Source organism: Saccostrea cucullata, unplaced genomic scaffold (assembly GCF_032062105.1).
Source record: "Saccostrea cucullata isolate Sc308-1 unplaced genomic scaffold, CSIRO_AGI_Scuc_v1 ctg3024, whole genome shotgun sequence".
Lineage (NCBI taxonomy): Eukaryota > Metazoa > Mollusca > Bivalvia > Ostreida > Ostreidae > Saccostrea > Saccostrea cuccullata.
Window position 1 is genome coordinate 11897 of NW_026933788.1, and position 17122 is coordinate 29018.

At 34.9% G+C, this 17122-nt stretch overlaps 2 protein-coding genes across 2 annotated transcripts; both read right to left on the reverse strand.

Annotated features, from left to right (window-relative positions):
- Positions 1 to 2037: 2037 nt before the first annotated feature.
- On the reverse strand, positions 2038 to 5384 carry LOC134239340 (serine/threonine-protein phosphatase 6 regulatory ankyrin repeat subunit B-like). Its single transcript, XM_062721503.1, has 3 exons — positions 5368 to 5384; positions 2885 to 5272; positions 2038 to 2797 (listed from the first exon to the last, which is right to left on the reverse strand). The coding sequence occupies exons 1-3, from the start codon at positions 5382 to 5384 to the stop codon at positions 2038 to 2040; spliced, it is 3165 nt and encodes a 1054-aa protein (XP_062577487.1).
- Positions 5385 to 5760: 376 nt separating this feature from the next.
- LOC134239341 (serine/threonine-protein phosphatase 6 regulatory ankyrin repeat subunit C-like) lies at positions 5761 to 12276 on the reverse strand (the record flags this gene model as incomplete). The annotated part of the gene is made up of 5 exons (XM_062721504.1): positions 11608 to 12276; positions 8342 to 8849; positions 7781 to 8002; positions 7349 to 7468; positions 5761 to 7240 (listed from the first exon to the last, which is right to left on the reverse strand). Coding segments are annotated over exons 1-5 (2973 nt in total), but the record flags the coding sequence as incomplete, so codon positions are not given.
- Positions 12277 to 17122: the final 4846 nt, after the last annotated feature.

The following is a 17122-nucleotide window of genomic DNA, read 5'->3' on the forward strand; positions in this document are numbered from 1 at the left end:
TTCACAATAACTTATGCCACATTTATTGCATAATTTTAAAATTTGAAATTCAATTGTAACTCGTGCTATAATTTTCGATGTTATAAAGACAATTTTGCACAACAAATATATTTTCAACATTCCTTCCTTCTTCCTTTCTTAAAAAAGGGAATACATTCTCCTGAATTACAATAAACAATGCATAATATAAAACAAAGCACTATAAAGCAAATCAGACAAACAAAATTAATGCAAAATTAACAGTTTGGTCTCTTGACATAACATATTTCAAGAGACAGAACTTTTTGTAAATCCAACCTTAATCTAAAAAAAAAATTGTACAATGAAAAGACAACTCATTAAGATTTGAACTTTAAATGATATAACTTAATGATTTACTGTAAATCACTTTTTTTATTTAAGAGAACTTTATATTTGCATCTACCAGCAGACATTTAATTTTCGCGTATGAACATATAATGAAATATGACATAGAACAATTACACAAAATTTACTTTGAAATGTAATGTATCCATCTTGCTTTAAAATACATTAGTTTCCATCTCGCAAAATTATTTTGCCCAAGAATATTTTGGAATTAATCAAGGTTTTTTTTTTTTTTTTTTTTTTTCAATTAAACTACCTATCTGTGAACAGGGCATAAAAGACGAACCCTGAGATCATCAAATGTGGAATCGGATGTCATAGAGACGAAAACATCCCCCTTTGATACGTCATACAGGCCGTGAGACATATGCATCGATCAGATAGAAAGTGGAAACATTTTCTGTCAAATTAACAAAAAAAAAAAAAAAAAAAAAAAAAACAATCACTCGGTATAAAACATGTCTGCCAAAGTAAGACACAATAATATAATATAGATCCTTACAATGTCAATAAAACCACAACAGACTTTGACGAAATGCTGACTTGAAGAGTGAAATCCCTGCATCATCAATTCAACTGTCAGAAGCCTGCCTCGGTTTAAATATTGGTTGAAATTGAAGAAAGCTTTTATATATTGAATACCTTGCAAGACGTTAACGTTTTCTACAAGTGTTTGCGAAATATGAATGCATAAATATGCAAAAATAAGGGATGTTGACAATTGGGAGGCTATAGTTCTCCAATTTGTTTCATGGTTAAGTTGTTAGTTGACCATCATCGCTTATAACCAGCTAAAAATTCAAGTATGGAACGGAAGTAACAGTTTGTTTGGTGCCATTTATTTCAGACTCACTAAGATATATCGAGTTGATATATGGATGAAAATTACTTTTGTTTATTTATTTTGCGGAAACGATACGTCTAAATGTCAAACTGAAGACCATAACAGGGTTTTCCTCCTCTCCTATGGAATAATTTCTCTATGAAAGCAGCATGCTCATTTTTTCAGCCTACTTAAAAGCCATAATGGGGTTTTTGCTCCATATGCCAGACAAATTTTAACGCTACTGGTATTAGGTAGCTTTAAAGAAAAGTATACTGAATCCAACGTCAATGTAATAATTCAGCACCATTTTGTAGTAGAAGTTCAATAATACTGTCATGACTACAAAAGCATGCTATGTAAAGCCGACTCATGTATTCATTGCATAAATTAACACAAGCATCGTTTTGAAATAATAAGTGGACAGTGCTGTAATGTCCGTTTTCACAGGCTATGGAGATGGGACTGGTTCCCTGATTGTCACATATATTGATGTCTGCCCCATTGTTCATTAAAAGTTTAACCATGCCTTCATTGCCATCGAAACATGCTACAAAAACAGCAGACTGTAGATTCCTTTAGTGCATAAATTTACATCAGCACCTGAATTAAATATAAGTTCGATGGTAATGCAATGTGAATTTTCACAAGTTATGCAAAGAGACCGGTTTCCATCTTTATCACATCAATTGATGTCGCTACCGATGTTCAGTAACAGTTGTACCGTGCTATCATGTCCATTCTCAGAAGCTATATTAAGAGGACTCACTTCATTCTTGTCGCATAAATTGATTTTGGCACCGTTGTTCAGTAACAGTTGTACCGTGCTATCCATTTTGACATGCTATTTAAAGGGGACTGGTTCCATTCTTCTCACATGTATTGATGTCAGCACCGTTGTTCGGTAATAGTTGCGCCGTGCTATCATGTCCAGTTGGATAAGCTACATGAAGATGACCATTCTTCGTACATAAATTAACGTCGGCACCGTTGTTCAGTAACAGTTGTACCGTGCTATCATGTCCAATTTGACAAGCTATATATAAAGGACTGTCTCCTTCATTATCTCGTAAATTGATGTCGGCACCGTTGTTCAGTAACAATTGAACCGTGCTATCATGTCCATCAAAACAAGCTATACAAAGAGGACTGGCTCCATCAGTATCACATAAATTGATGTCGGCACCGTTGTCCAGTAACAGTTGTACCGTTCTATCATGTCCATTTTCACAGGCTAAATAAAGAGGACTGAATCCATCATTATGACATAAATTGATGTCTGCACCGTTGTTCAGTAAAAGCTGTACTGTGCTATCATGTCCATTATAACAAGCAATAGAGAGAGCACTGGCTCTATTCTTGTTACATAAATTGATGTCGGTACCGTTGTTTAGTAACAGTTGTACCGTGTTATCATGTCTATTTTGACAGGCTATATGAAGAGGACTGAATCCATCATTATTACATAAATTGATGTCTGCACCGTTGTTCAGTACCAGTTGTACAGTGCTATCATGTCCATTTTCACAGGCTACATAAAGAGGACTGAATCCATCATTATGACACAAATTGATGTCTGCACCGTTGTTGAGTAAAAGCTGTACTGTGCTATCATGTCCATTATAACAAGCAATATAAAGAGGACTGGCTCTATTCTTGTTATATAAATTGATGTCGGCACCGTTGTTCAGTAACAGCTGTACAATGCTATCATGTCCATTTTCACAGGCTGAATAAAGAGGACTGAATCCATCATTATCACATAAATTGATGTCTGCACTGTTGTTCAGTAATAGCTGTACTGTGCAATAATGTCCATTATGACAAGCAATATAAAGAGGACTGACTCTATTCTTGTTACATGAATTGATGTCGGCACCGTTGTTCAGTAACAGCTGTATAGTGCTATCATGTCTATTTTGACAGGCTATATGAAGAGGACTGAATCCATCATTATTACATAAATTGATGTCTGCACCGTTGTTCAGTACCAGTTGTACAGTGCTTTTATGTCCATTTACACAGGCTACATAAAGAGGACTGAATCCATCATTATCACATAAATTGATGTCTGCACCGTTGTTGAGTAAAAGCTGTACTGTGCTATCATGTCCATTATAACAAGCAATATAAAGAGGACTGGCTCTATTCTTGTTATATAAATTGATGTCGGCACCGTTGTTCAGTAACAGCTGTACAATGCTATCATGTCCATTTTCACAGGCTGAATAAAGAGGACTGAATCCATCATTATCACATAAATTGATGTCTGCACCGTTGTTGAGTAAAAGCTGTACTGTGCTATCATGTCCATTATAACAAGCAATATAAAGAGGACTGGCTCTATACTTGTTACATAAATTGATGTCTGCACCGTTGTTCAGTAACAGCTGTACAGTGCTATCATGTTTATTTACACAGGCTGAATAAAGAGGACTGAATCCATCATCATCACATAAATTGATGTCTGCACCGTTGTTCAGTAATAGTTGTACAGTGCTTTTATGTCCATTTTCACAGGCTAAATAAAGAGGACTGAATCCATTATTAGTACATAAATTGATGTCTGCACTGTTGTTCAGTAATAGTTGTACAGTGCTATTATGTCCATTTTCACAGGCTGAATAAAGAGGACTTAATCCATTATTATTACATAAATTGATGTCTGCACCGTTGTTCAGTAATAGTTGTACAGTGCTATTATGTCCATTATAAGAAGCAATATAAAGAGAACTGGCTCCATTCTTGTTACATAAATTGATGTCTGCACCGTTGTTCAGTAATAGTTGTACAGTGCTATCATGTCCATTATAAGAAGCAATATAAAGAGGACTGGCTCCATTCTTGTTACATAAATTGATGTCTGCACTGTTGTTCAGTAATAGTTGTACAGTGCTATTATGTCCATTTTCACAGGCTAAATAAAGAGGACTGAATCCATCATTATGACATAAATTGATGTCTGCACCGTTGTTCAGTAATAGTTGTACAGTGCTATCATGTCCATTATAACAAGCTATATAAAGAGGACTGGCTCCATTCTTCTTACATAAATTGATATCGGCACCGTTGTTCAGTAATAGTTGTACCGTGCTATCATGTCCTTTATAACAAGCTATATAAAGAGGACTGGCTCCATTCTTGTTACATAAATTGATGTCGGCACCGTTGTTCAGTAACAGTTGTACCGTTCTGTCATGTCCATTTCCACATGCTACAGAAAGGGGACTGAATCCATCATTATTACATAAATTAATGTCGGCACCGTTGTTCAGAATCAGTTGTATTATGCTATCATGTCCATATTGACAAGCCACATAAAGAGGACTGACTGCATCCTTGTTGAATAAATTGATGTCGGCACCGTTGTTTAGTAACATTTGTACAGTGCTATCATGTCTATTTTCACATGCTACAGAAAGGGGACTGAATCCATCATTATTACATAAATTAATGTCGGCACCGTTGTTCAGTAACAGTTGTACTATGCTATCATGTCCATTTTGACAAGCTATATAAAGAGGACTGACTCCATTCTTGTTACATAAATTGATGTCAGCACCGTTGTTCAGTAACAGGTGTACTGTGCTATCATGTCCATTATAAGAAGCTATATAAAGAGGACTGAACCCATCCTTGTTACATAAATCGATGTCGGCAGCATTGTTCAGTAACAGTTGTGCCGTGGTATTCCACCCATTAAAGCAAGCAATATAAAGGGGACTAAATGCATCATTATAACACACATTAATGTTGGCTCCTTTTTCTAGTAATAGTTGTACTATGCTGCCTTGTCCATTTTGACAAGCAATGCAGAGAGGATTGATTCCATCATTATTCCGTAAATTGATATCAACACCGTTGTTAAGTAACAATTGAACTGTGCTACTATGTCCATTTTGACAAGCTCTCCACAGTGGTCCGACTCCAAAATTATCACATAAATTGATATCAGCATCGTTGTTTAGTAACAGTTGTACCGTGCTATCATGTCCATTTAGACAAGCTATATGAAGAGGACTGGTTCCATTCTTCTCACATAAATCGATATCAGCATCGTTGTTTAGTAACAGTTGTACCGTGCTATCATGTCCATTTTGACAAGCTATATAAAGAGGACTGATCCCATTCTTGTAAACTAAATTGATGTCGGCACCGATGTTCAGTAAGAATTGTACCGTGCTATCATGTCCATTATAACATGCTATATAAAGAGGACTGAATCCATCATAATCACATAAATTAATGTCGGCACCGTTGTTCAGTAATACGTGTACTGTGCTATTACGTCTTTTTTGACAAGCTATAAAAAGAGGACTGCATCCATCCTTGTTACATAAATTGATGTCGGCACCGTTGTTCAGTAACAGTTGCACTATGCTATCATGTCCATTTTGACAAGTCATATAAAGAGGATTGACTGCATCCTTGTTAAATAAATTGATGTCGACACCGTTGTTTAGTAACAGTTGTACTATGCTATCATGTCCATTTTCACATGCTACAGAAAGGGGACTAAATCCATCATTATCACATAAATTGATGTCGGCACCGTTATTAAGTAACAGTTGTACCGTGCTATCATGTCCATTTTTACAAGCTATAAAAAGAGAATTCTTTCCATCACTATCACATAAATTGATGTCGGCACCGTTGTGCAGTAAAAGTTTTACCGTGCTATCATGTCCATTTTCACATGCTACAGAAAGGGGACTAAATCCATCATTATTACATAAATTGATGTCGGCACCGTTTTTCAGTAACAGTTGTACCGTGCTATCATGTCCATTTTTACAAGCTATATAAAGAGGACTGACTCCATTCTTGTTACATAAGTTGATGTCTGCACCATTGTTTAGTAAAAGGTGTACTGTATTGAAATGTCCATTTATACATGCTTTATACAAGGGACTTTTTCCATTCTTGTCACATAAGTTGGTATCAAGACTTTTATTCAATAAAAGTTGCACAATGCTATGGTACCCATTTTCACTCGCTATAGAAAGCGGATTCGAACCATCTTCATGATTGATACTGATATCAGCTCCGTTTTTCAGAAGAATTATAACCGTTCTTTCATGTCCATTCTGACAAGCTTTCCAAAGAGGACTCGCTCCATGATTATCACTCAAATTGATTTTTGCGCCGTTTGTCAGTAAATAATGTACCATGCTGTCATAGCCCTTATAAGAAGCAATTTGGAGTGGACTGACTGAATTTTTCGTACATAAACTGCTGTCGGCCCCATTGACTAGTAAAAGTTGTACGGTGTTTTCATGTTTATTGTTACAAGCTTGATAGAGGGGAGTGATTCCGTTCTTGTCATATGCATTTAGTTTGGCGCCGTTGTTCAGTAAGAGTTTGACCATACTCTCAAGTCCATTGAAACAAGCTGTATAAAGGGCGCTTTTTCCATCTCTATCACAAGAATTGATTTCAGCACCTCTCTTCAGTAAAATTTGTACTGTACTCTCATGTCTTTTATAGCAAGCTATGTGGAGAGGAGTGTATCCATTCCTGTTACATAAATTAATTTCAGCACCCTTATTTAGTAAAATATGTACAGTGTTGTCATGTCCATTTTGGCAAGCAATATAGAGAGGACTTCTCCCGTTGTTGTCACAAGAATTTATTTTAGCACCGTTATTCAGTAAAAGCTGCACTGTACTGTCATGTCCGTTCTGACATGCTATAAAAAGGGGATTGATTCCATCATTGTCCGATGAATTGATTTGAGAGCCGTTGTTTAGTAAAAGCTTTACTGTATTGTCATGCCCATTTCGACAAGCTACATAGAGGGGGCTTTTACCATCTTTGTCACATAAATGTATATCAGCGCTATTAGTTAATAAAAGTTGCACAGTGCTTTGATGTCCATTTTGGCAAGCTATGTAGAGAGGAGTGACACCATCGATACCACACATATTGATTTTGGCACCGTTTTTCAGTAAGGAAAGAATGGTTTTATTACGTCTGTCTCCTTCTACTTTCTTTCCAATCTCTTTCAAATGTTCTTCAGTGTTTGCTGCTGCCAGAATTAATGGAGTCATGCTACAATAAGGGGTTAATTTATTAACGTCAGCATTAAGTCTAACCAATTCTTCAATTATTGAAAAGTTATGGAATACAGATGCAATGTGAATTGGTAAGAATATATACCACATTTCATCCACAGCTTCTTTTTTATATTCTAGGCTGAGGAATTTCAATAAATTTGAATCAACGTTGGCACATACAGCAGAAAATATTGGATATTCTTTTAACTTTGTTTGTGGCATACTGTTTAAGCAGAAAGAGGAAATATCATTATGGCAAAATATAATTAATCCAATTAAAGGACATGTTTTTTCTTTTAAATCAAGGAATGCAAGTCTTGACAAACCAAAGCTCTCAAATACATTTAAAAATTCTGATCCTTTTCTCTTACATTCCATATTTGTAAGAAGCTCTGGAAACTTTTCCAACGATTCTACCTTTTTCTTAAAAGATTTGATCACGCTTTCTTTCCTAAGACAGGGATTCAAAAGAACATCGATAACATTGTCTGTCTTAATATCAGAAATAAGTCGGTCTACAAGATCATCAACGTACTCTTCAGGAAGGTAAACAGTGAAAGGATCGCGATCTTCCTTTTCTGTATCTTCTTCTATCATCACCCGACGTCTCAGAAAACCGCTGTCTGCGTACTGAATTGTCTCTTGTGGACAATCCACACCAAACACCAGAGTCGTTATCTCCATAATAAAGTCGTGAAGGAATTGGAAAGCATTTCCGACACGTTTGACATAAGAGCGGTTCAGTTCATGTAGAGTACTACGAATGATTGAAACATGTGTGTTTTCATGTAACTCACATATTCCCAAAATGTTTTTATATTTCATCATAAAAATATCATTTCTTACAATGCTATCAATTTTCAAATTGTTTTTGAAAGCTACAATCAAGATAAGTGAGCAAAATCTTTTCTTGTCTATTTTCTTCCAAATTTCAATTTCTTTTTTAATAAATCTGTACGGATGTTTGAAAAAATCAACACCGTTTTTATTGTAGTTTGCCTCCCTTGAAAAAACCTTACAAAGCAATGGAAAATAAGCTTCTGTTTTGATTATTTCGATAACAACCTTTTCCGATAAATGCAGATTCTTTGAATACTGATTAAAAATCGATTCTTTCTCTTTCACAGTCAGTCCGTTCTCTTTGTTGTCGATTTCTACTGCAGTGGATTCATCAAATAAGTTACCCTTGACCCTTTTGTCATAAAATATACATCTTCTACATGATATCAATAGCTTGTTCTTCTTCAGGCAAATCTCCAGTGTTTTCTCTAAACTTTTCCATGAGTGATATAAAACTTCATCTAACGATTCCTTACCTAAAGGATCATTGAATACAAATAATATGCGATTTTCTGAGACTCCAGATGAACAGATCTTTTTAACTTCTTCCAACTTATCCACCGGTATGACATTCCATCCCTGCTCTTTAAGAATAAGTGCAATATGCTGAATTATTGCAGATTTTCCGGACCCAGAATTTCCAACCACAGTGATAAGGTTAAGACTTTCAAGTTTTTCTTTAACCACTTCACTAGCTCTTGTAGAAATAAAGGTAATATCGTCTTCTCGCCAATTATCGAGAATTTCCTTTACCAGAGTGTTTTCTGTAACAGATATATCCTTTTAAGATTATTAAGTGTAATAAAAAACAGAATATATGAAATTAAAATGTAATTCATTTTTTTTTTATAAAACCATATAATTGTCCACTAAAATTGTTTTATCAAAATAATCTGAATTTAGTATTGAAACATATTATATTTACATTTACAATGTCTTTGTCCGAGATAAAATTACCAATTGTTAATGTAATTTATTTCATCATGAATGTTTTGGCGCGGTTCCAAAAAAAACACGTGCAGGGAGGGACAACACCTAGAGAGAAGCAGGCTTGGAGCCCGTGGATTGGCGGAATCAAAGCATGTATATTGCAGATTTTTTGAATTCATGAAGATGATCAATGGATTGGCTTGTGTGATAATTTTATGCATTCGGCGTTTATGCAAATTATCACACAAGCCAATCCATTGATCACTTCGTGAATTCGAAAAATAAGACAGTTATTCCTTAAATAAGTGCAACATATATTAACTACAAAAAGGTGGGTAATTTAAAGGATTTGGAAATAGAAACGAATGTATGTACTGACTTTAAATTGTGGTTTAAGATGAGGTACAAACAAAAATATGAATGGAAAGGATGCTCAAGCCATAGCATAGAAAAAATATGAGAATGAGATTATTATTTAATGCAAACAAAATAACATCAAATTTCATTGAAAGCAAATTTTTTTTAGATATCTTACAGAAATTTGATTGTTTCACATCGACAGAAATGCAATTTATCGCCCTATCATGATGTAAATTTGAATTCACTTGGAAAAATAATAGTTAACTTGCCAACATGATAAAATTGCACTTTCTTCACTCCAGTAAATCCAAAAAATATACATTACAAATGGATAAACGGGCAGTCATTGATACAAGTTAATATCCACCATATTTATTGACTGCATCAATGTGAATGTTTACCGTATAATGCTACGTTCCCACTGTCGTGCGGTCAGTTACGCACTTCACGGTACATCAATCGTAGTGTTTTTATTGAATTTTATACAAAGATACGAAGAGATGTGTATAGGGGCCTTTTCATACGTTTCGTTACGCTTTCATGCGCTATTCACACGATGGATAAATTTCATGTGATCCGATCTCTGACGATCTAACTACCGTTCGGATAAGATGAATTACGTTCCTATAGGATTATCAAGATTTAGTCGAAAAAGGACCTCGATCTGTGACGAATATCACGATCCAAGTTCTCGATTAGAAAGGTTCTCCCACGTTTTAATACGTTCTCGTATGGTATAGTACGTCCATCGTGCACTCTTGGGCTAATGTGTTATAGAATAACACGTTCATTGCAATGTCTTTCACGATCAGGATCCAGATAGAACAAGCTTTGATATACGATTGTACCCTGACAGACATATATTTGGCTACACTAGGTCTATCATATTTTTTCTATAAAAATTGAACAAAACATAAACATACAATCAATAATAATGGCAGAAATAAAGGTTGATGACAACTTCAAAAACGTGGTGTTTGTATTGTAACTATGGTCATACTGTAGTCAAAGCACAGCAAAAGCAGCAGTAAAGCTGTTTATTCTTTTTCTTTTCTTTTCTTCACTGATAATGCCTCTGATCGAACGGGTTCGGGTCCAGAAGAAGATATGATTTCCCTTCTTTCTTTTTTGTACCTGTTTTAGGTGGCATTTTAAAAATATTTTCCAAAACTCGGACTTTTTAAATTGAATTGGGAAAAAAACGTGTTCAATTTTCTCGTTATTTTTGCATGCTTAAGTATTTGTAATATAGCCTGGTTGTCCGTAACAAAGCGTAAACACTCGTGTCTAATGCGTTTACTTTCATACGTCCGTATCAAATCGTCTCTAAGCGGGATAACACCGTGTCAGCAAATGAGCAGTAGGGCCATGCGAAGTGTTACAGATAGTGACAGGACGTGAGATATCGCAACGAATTGCCATTCTGCGGGATGTTTGTCTTTTCCGAGGTCGATCCCGATGATAACGATATGAAAGCAAGATTTGATGCGTTTACGTACGATGCAGATGAGGTTAGTTACTATGTAGTGGGATTTGATGCAATGATAACGATTAAAATCTAATCGTGTTAATCGTAGAAAAAAGTTTTGATAGTCAAATAAAATTTCACAATCAATACGATAGTCGCGAGTGAACACAAGATTTGTATCGGGTTGATACGAGCACTACGATTTTTCACGTTCGAGTCCCCGATATCAATCGTGGCGCCAATCGTGATATTGGGAACATAGCATAAGATAAATATAGAATGATTTTGTTAAAACAAGATTAAATGAAGTGAACAACTGGGGGTTTCTGACTCATATATCTAGTGGTAGACTAGGCTTTTACAGTAGCCTAGGGATATGAAAGTGTTACATTACTTCCTCAGAGACATATACATCAGTTTCAACACTGGCATGTAAAAACAACATGATACATATTCAGGTTGTAATTTTTTTAGTTCGTGTACAACGCGAACTCTCATAGATTGAATTCATAAATTACGATTACGTTCTTTAACCGATAACAAGACGGATGTTTTTGCAATCAATTGAACATTTTGCAATATTGTTTGAACCATAGTTCCGACGTCTAGTAGGGCATCATGGAAATATTTTTGCTAAGCAAACTTTTGTTCAAACTGCAAAAATCTTAAGGAAACAAATTCCACATGATTATATTGAGAAACACTGATCTCCGCTATATATCTTATATTGTAAATATTTTAATGACTGTATTTATTATAGTCACCTTTGTTTTCGAACTTTGTTTTCAATTCTTGCAAATCCTGCTCCACAGAAGATATTTTTTCCATTAGAGATTGGCTATTTTTGTATTCTTCCCTAAGTTTTTCTATGACTGTTGTTTCGTACTCCTCTTCTAAAGCCTGACTTTGAATATTACTCAGTCCAGACATGTAGTCTTTCTTTGTGTACGTTTGTAGCCTTTGGCAGATATCAGTTATGATTGACCACGTGTCATCAAAGTCTAAAAGTGAGGTAGAAGCCGAACTTATGTGTCCAAACATGTTGTTTCTTATCAATCGTATCCTCTCAACGTCATCGCCGATTGTTATTTCTCTTGCTGACGGCATCGTGTTTCCTCCCCAACTTTTTGTTGGACTAGGAATCTTTGTACATATATTTCTTATTAGTGTATATAACAATGTAATATCAAATTCTTTATAACCATCTGTTTTGGCGCCTATGAGACGAAGTTCTTGCTCATGGCGTATGTTTTTATAAATCGATGATGCTTTCACTTTGCTATAGACAAGACCAGGAGGTACCTCCATTTCTAAGACATCTCTACAGGCCTGGGTCAGTTCTTCGTTTATTGCCATTCCGAGCTTTGCAAACCTAGATCGGCCGCCAGGGTCTGGTCCTGAGGCCATTCTTTGGGTTCTTGTTGTTTAATTAACACTCTGAAATGAAAATGACTTAATTTATCAATTTGATATTTTTGCAGTTTTAAACGGAGACATTACAAAGTTAGGAGATCGTTAATTCTCCTTCTTAAAATTGGTGAACTTGAAAGGAGATGGTATTCATGAGTTTTAATCTAATAGGGACACTACATTTTTTTTTAAATTTATCTGTTTATCTCTTTGAATGCGATACGTTTACCTTGCCCAAGACATTTAAAAGGGTGTGGCTATGGATTTCATATTCCACATGTGTATTTCTTGTTAGAGGACCTTTTTTGCGGTACCCCCAAATTTGACCATGTGGCCTTGACCTTTGCGTTTTACCCAGTTTTAACAAAAGGTTAACCATAGCTGCTATAACTTTTGAATGGTCAAAGCTAAGGCATTCATACCTCAATATGCACAAAGGAAAAAGGCTACATATGGAGGTTTCTATGCAAAATATCTAATTAAATTCCATAATTGCTCTAGCTAACGCACAGAAAATGTTAATGCTTGTTTTTCTAATACATTATTGGTACCCACGACATGTGACAGCCCGTACACAAAATGACGTCATATAATGACGTAAGCGACCTCTACTACACAAGCTAATAAGAAACATCAACAAAATAGCTTCGACTCAGGGGTAAACATGTACCATACTTTGTTTTACAGAAAGAAGGTAGAAAGGATATTCCAAGAATTTAAGATATTGCTTCACAAATATCCGTACTGCGATTATTTAATTACTATTCGTACAGTTTTAAGTTTAAATAGGGTAAACATTCATAGTTCAGTGTAAGTTTCCTAAAATGTTTATTGATTAAGAAAGTTATAGGATTACTGCATCAATTTTATTAATTTTATCTATATTCCACCTTATATTGTACATTGTTTATTTAAAATTAGAAAGGATACGCCCTTGCATCGACATACGTTTTTGATGTGATTTATTTCCTTGAATGGGAGAGAACAATGACGTCATAATGTGTATTTGCATTAATAAACCGTGGGTACTTATATTGTGTTAGAAAATAAATTTGAACTTTCTCTCTACATAAAATATACAACGAATGAATTTTAATTAGCTCATATGCACAGAAGCATCCATATTTAGCCTTAACTCACTTGCGTATGTTTATTGTGACAAAGCTTTTCATTGAGTATGTATTATTGTATTTTGTTTTCGTCGATCTCGAGAATTTTTCAATTTGAATCGTTACCAGTTGCCGGTGGAGAGTTGCAAATGTTGTCCTGTTCTCAGTACTCAGCGCTATTGTGCAGGAAGGGAACTTTTTCGTGCCAGCACCAACCGCGACATAGGACCTCGGTTTATACGGTCTCATCTGGAGAACCAGTTTCCACGTACCACAGTGAGATTTGAATCTCCTTTAATTGTTTAAATTTTTTTCAAAGTGCGTTAAATTTGAGATCAAATCAACGCACATTGAAAACATAATTATTTTCAAAATGAGATAAAATCCACCATAAGTTACTCCTTTTGAAAAAAAATGTGTATGGCTTGATCAACATTCTTGCAAATCTTAGGTATGATGAATAATTTAACATGTTTGATAACTCTTCAGTGATTGGGTTGCTTTAGGATGTGAAAGTGAGCGATTTTGATTGTTCTTTACTTTGAAAATTCCTTCTCTCTTATGAATTTTTTTTTACTGTACATATAACATAGGCATCGGTACCAGTGTGGTGGGAGTTGGACATACAAATATTTACCAAAGATATTCAAAATAAAAGCATTGAAAAATTGGGTTTACCTTAGGATGGGGGTGGGTTTTCGTGGGGTTCTTCTTTCAAATTGCTAAAGACGGCTATATAAAATGTATAAGAAAAAAGAGTTGGTCTATGAGTCTTTCTATTCGTCTTCTCATTTTGATAACTGACACTTCTTTCACCAGTAATCTTACTGGACAGAGCTTCTATACCAAAACTTGGGAAAATCTGAACTACAAATCTTCTAATGTTGTCTATGGAATAGAATGTAATGTGTGTGGACTTATTTATGTCGGTGAAACCAAGTGATTGCTTAACAAAAGAATATCAGGTAATCGATTTCAAATAAATCATGGTGGTCAGTAGCTTTTATATAAACATTTTAATTCACCTGATCATTTTATTTTATCAATGAAAGTTAGAATTCTGGAAAAGATTTATCACCACACAAATAGTCCGTCGTTGAGTACACCTTTCCGTAGACAACGTGAAGAATTTTGGATTAGGAAACTAGGGACAGCCTTTCCCTATGGATGTAATGACAATGTCGATATTGTTGGAAATCTTACAAGCCCGCAGTGTAATAATGTAAATGTAATGGGACTTTTTAACAATACGCAGAGACGTAAGCATAGTCATGGACATCGTTCGTACAATAAACCTGCAATACACGACGTCTCTTTTGATTCATTACTACTTTATGTAAATCAACAGCTAGGTCTACATCATATTCGAACCAAACTTTACCCTGTCCCTTTGAAACTTTTAAATAGTCTTCTTGAAAAGACCAAGGAACATCCAAATTTAGATTCCTCGACACCTTAATATAGGCTCGGTTCTGTGATAATGGATATTGCACATCAAAGGCTTTTTAAACCCGCACGTTTCACGGAAGAAAATGCAGCTAAAACAATCCGTCTTTTCCTTAATTAAACTTCAATATGCCAATAAGGGAATTGACGCGGTTAATATAAGTAATATTAATCACAAAAGGGTCCAGTCTTGTATTCCACCATATTTCAAGTTAAAGACTACGCCTTGTATTTCCTACAAATATACATCGACCATTGCTTCCAAACTTTTCAATTACAAAAACACTTTACATGGCCTGGATATCGACTATCTGAAAAATAATCCCCTTTCGTGTTCATGTTCTTCTTCGTCCTATAACAATAGTCCTGCTGGACACGTTATTACAGGTGACGTAAAAATAGTTCGTAATGAGGACCTTAGATCACTTATTTTAAAAGGTCCTAAGTATAGGGAACCCCGATCCTTCAACTGGCGTCGGAATTTCATAAATATTATGGATTCTGTTGATAATTACGCCAGACGATGGGCTAGATATGAAAAAGAAGACATTGACACCTTGTCAGAATGGATTAAATGTATCAGATCCATGTTAAAGTCACGTATTAAAAGATTGAGGGGCAAAATAAAAACCATCTATCCTTCTGTGTTCAATAAACCAGAAGTGAAAAAAAAATTAGATAGAGTACACGATCAGTACGTACTGGTTCCTGCCGACAAAGCAGGTAACAACATTGTCTTCGTTTGTAAGGCTCATTATATATATTGCATTCTAGAAGAACTTGGATTTAATTCTACTGGTGGTAAGCCTACTAATACATAAACTTCTCTTTCTAAGGAAGAAATTCTTCAAAATCACCTGTCAGTTTTGAATACTTTTAATATTCCACAGAGCCAAAATGAATTTGAACTACCTTATATATATTGGATTCCGAACCTTCATAAGAATCCTTACAAACATAGATACATTGAAAGTTCCAGTAAATGTTCAACCAAGCCTCTTTCGTTACTTTTCGCTAAAATTTTGACAGTAGTGAAGGAAAACCTTCAAGAGTATTGCACAACTATATATTCAAGAAGTGGTGTAAATCAGATGTGGATACTTAAAAATTCTAAAGAACTTTTGGACAATTTGAAATCACAAGACTTTACAAAAATCAACACCATAAAAACTTACGACTTTTCAACTTTACGCAGGTAGGTTGAGGTTACAACCAAATATTCTACTTGCCTATATTATATGACGTCATAGTAAGCTATATGACGTGAAATTTTGAGATAACAATTTCTTATTATCGATATATAAGATTGATTTGAGATCGTAAAAATCATTCAAAATATGCAGAGGCATTATACGAACAGAATTTTGTCGTTTCTGGGTTTCTGTAGTTATCACAGGGGTTAAATACAAAATCCGTGACGTCATAACTGTTGATCATGCAGTAGCAGAGTGAAAGTGAAACGTAACGAGAATTCATGTAAACAAACACAAGAAAACGGAGTTTAAAAGCTTTAGAATGAATATCATGTGTGATTCATGTGGGATTAAAGCTTATGAATAAGGTATGGTAATATATTTTTACAATTTCTTCGTAGAATTAAAGTAGGGAGGGTGTTTACTTGCCGATCATCCTTTCCTTTGTCGTTCGTTACTAATAAGATGCAAAAGTTCAACACTACGCCGCACACTTTGAAACTTAATTTTTGTTTCTATCTAAAGTTCTTATTCAATTGTTTTTGAAAAGTGCTGCTAGAATCGTATGGTTTACGTAAGGAGAGTAGGATTCTAGCAGCACTTTTCATGGTACATAGATGTTTTAACATAATTATTACTACAAATTGAAATGAATTATCCCCAAGGTAGTGTTGAACTTTTTACTTTTTCATTAAGACATATTTTCTAATTATAGACGTCACGTAGTGACGTCGTGGTGAAGTGCTTCATGTAGTAATAGTCCCATTGAAGTCTATAGAATGCATAATTATAACAAAAGTTTTAAGCTTGACTTTTCCGATTTATTAGTGTAACCTTATTATAAAAAAGTCTTAATTCGCCGAATTCTGGTCCATGTGCTGCCTTAACATACCCGCGTATACACAACAAATCCCCATGACAAATTAAAATCCAGGATTTTTGATATCACTGACAGCTGCTTCTTAAACAAAAATGGAACTCGTCAGTTTACTTACCTCGTCATTGGTCATTTGAAAGATTATTTTGTTAAAACAGTTTCTGATTGCACACATAAGTACTCTGAAGTTGACATCAAGAAGATGCTTGAGTTTCTGATTGACAATATCTTTGTGGTTTTTGGA

Bases quoted from the DNA above. Each gene is read 5' to 3' on its own strand.
- LOC134239340 (XM_062721503.1), bottom strand. The intron at 2,798-2,884 runs GTTACTGAACAA...TGGACATGATAG, and splicing joins CATGATAGCATTGTACAGCT to CACAGTACAGCTTTTACTCA.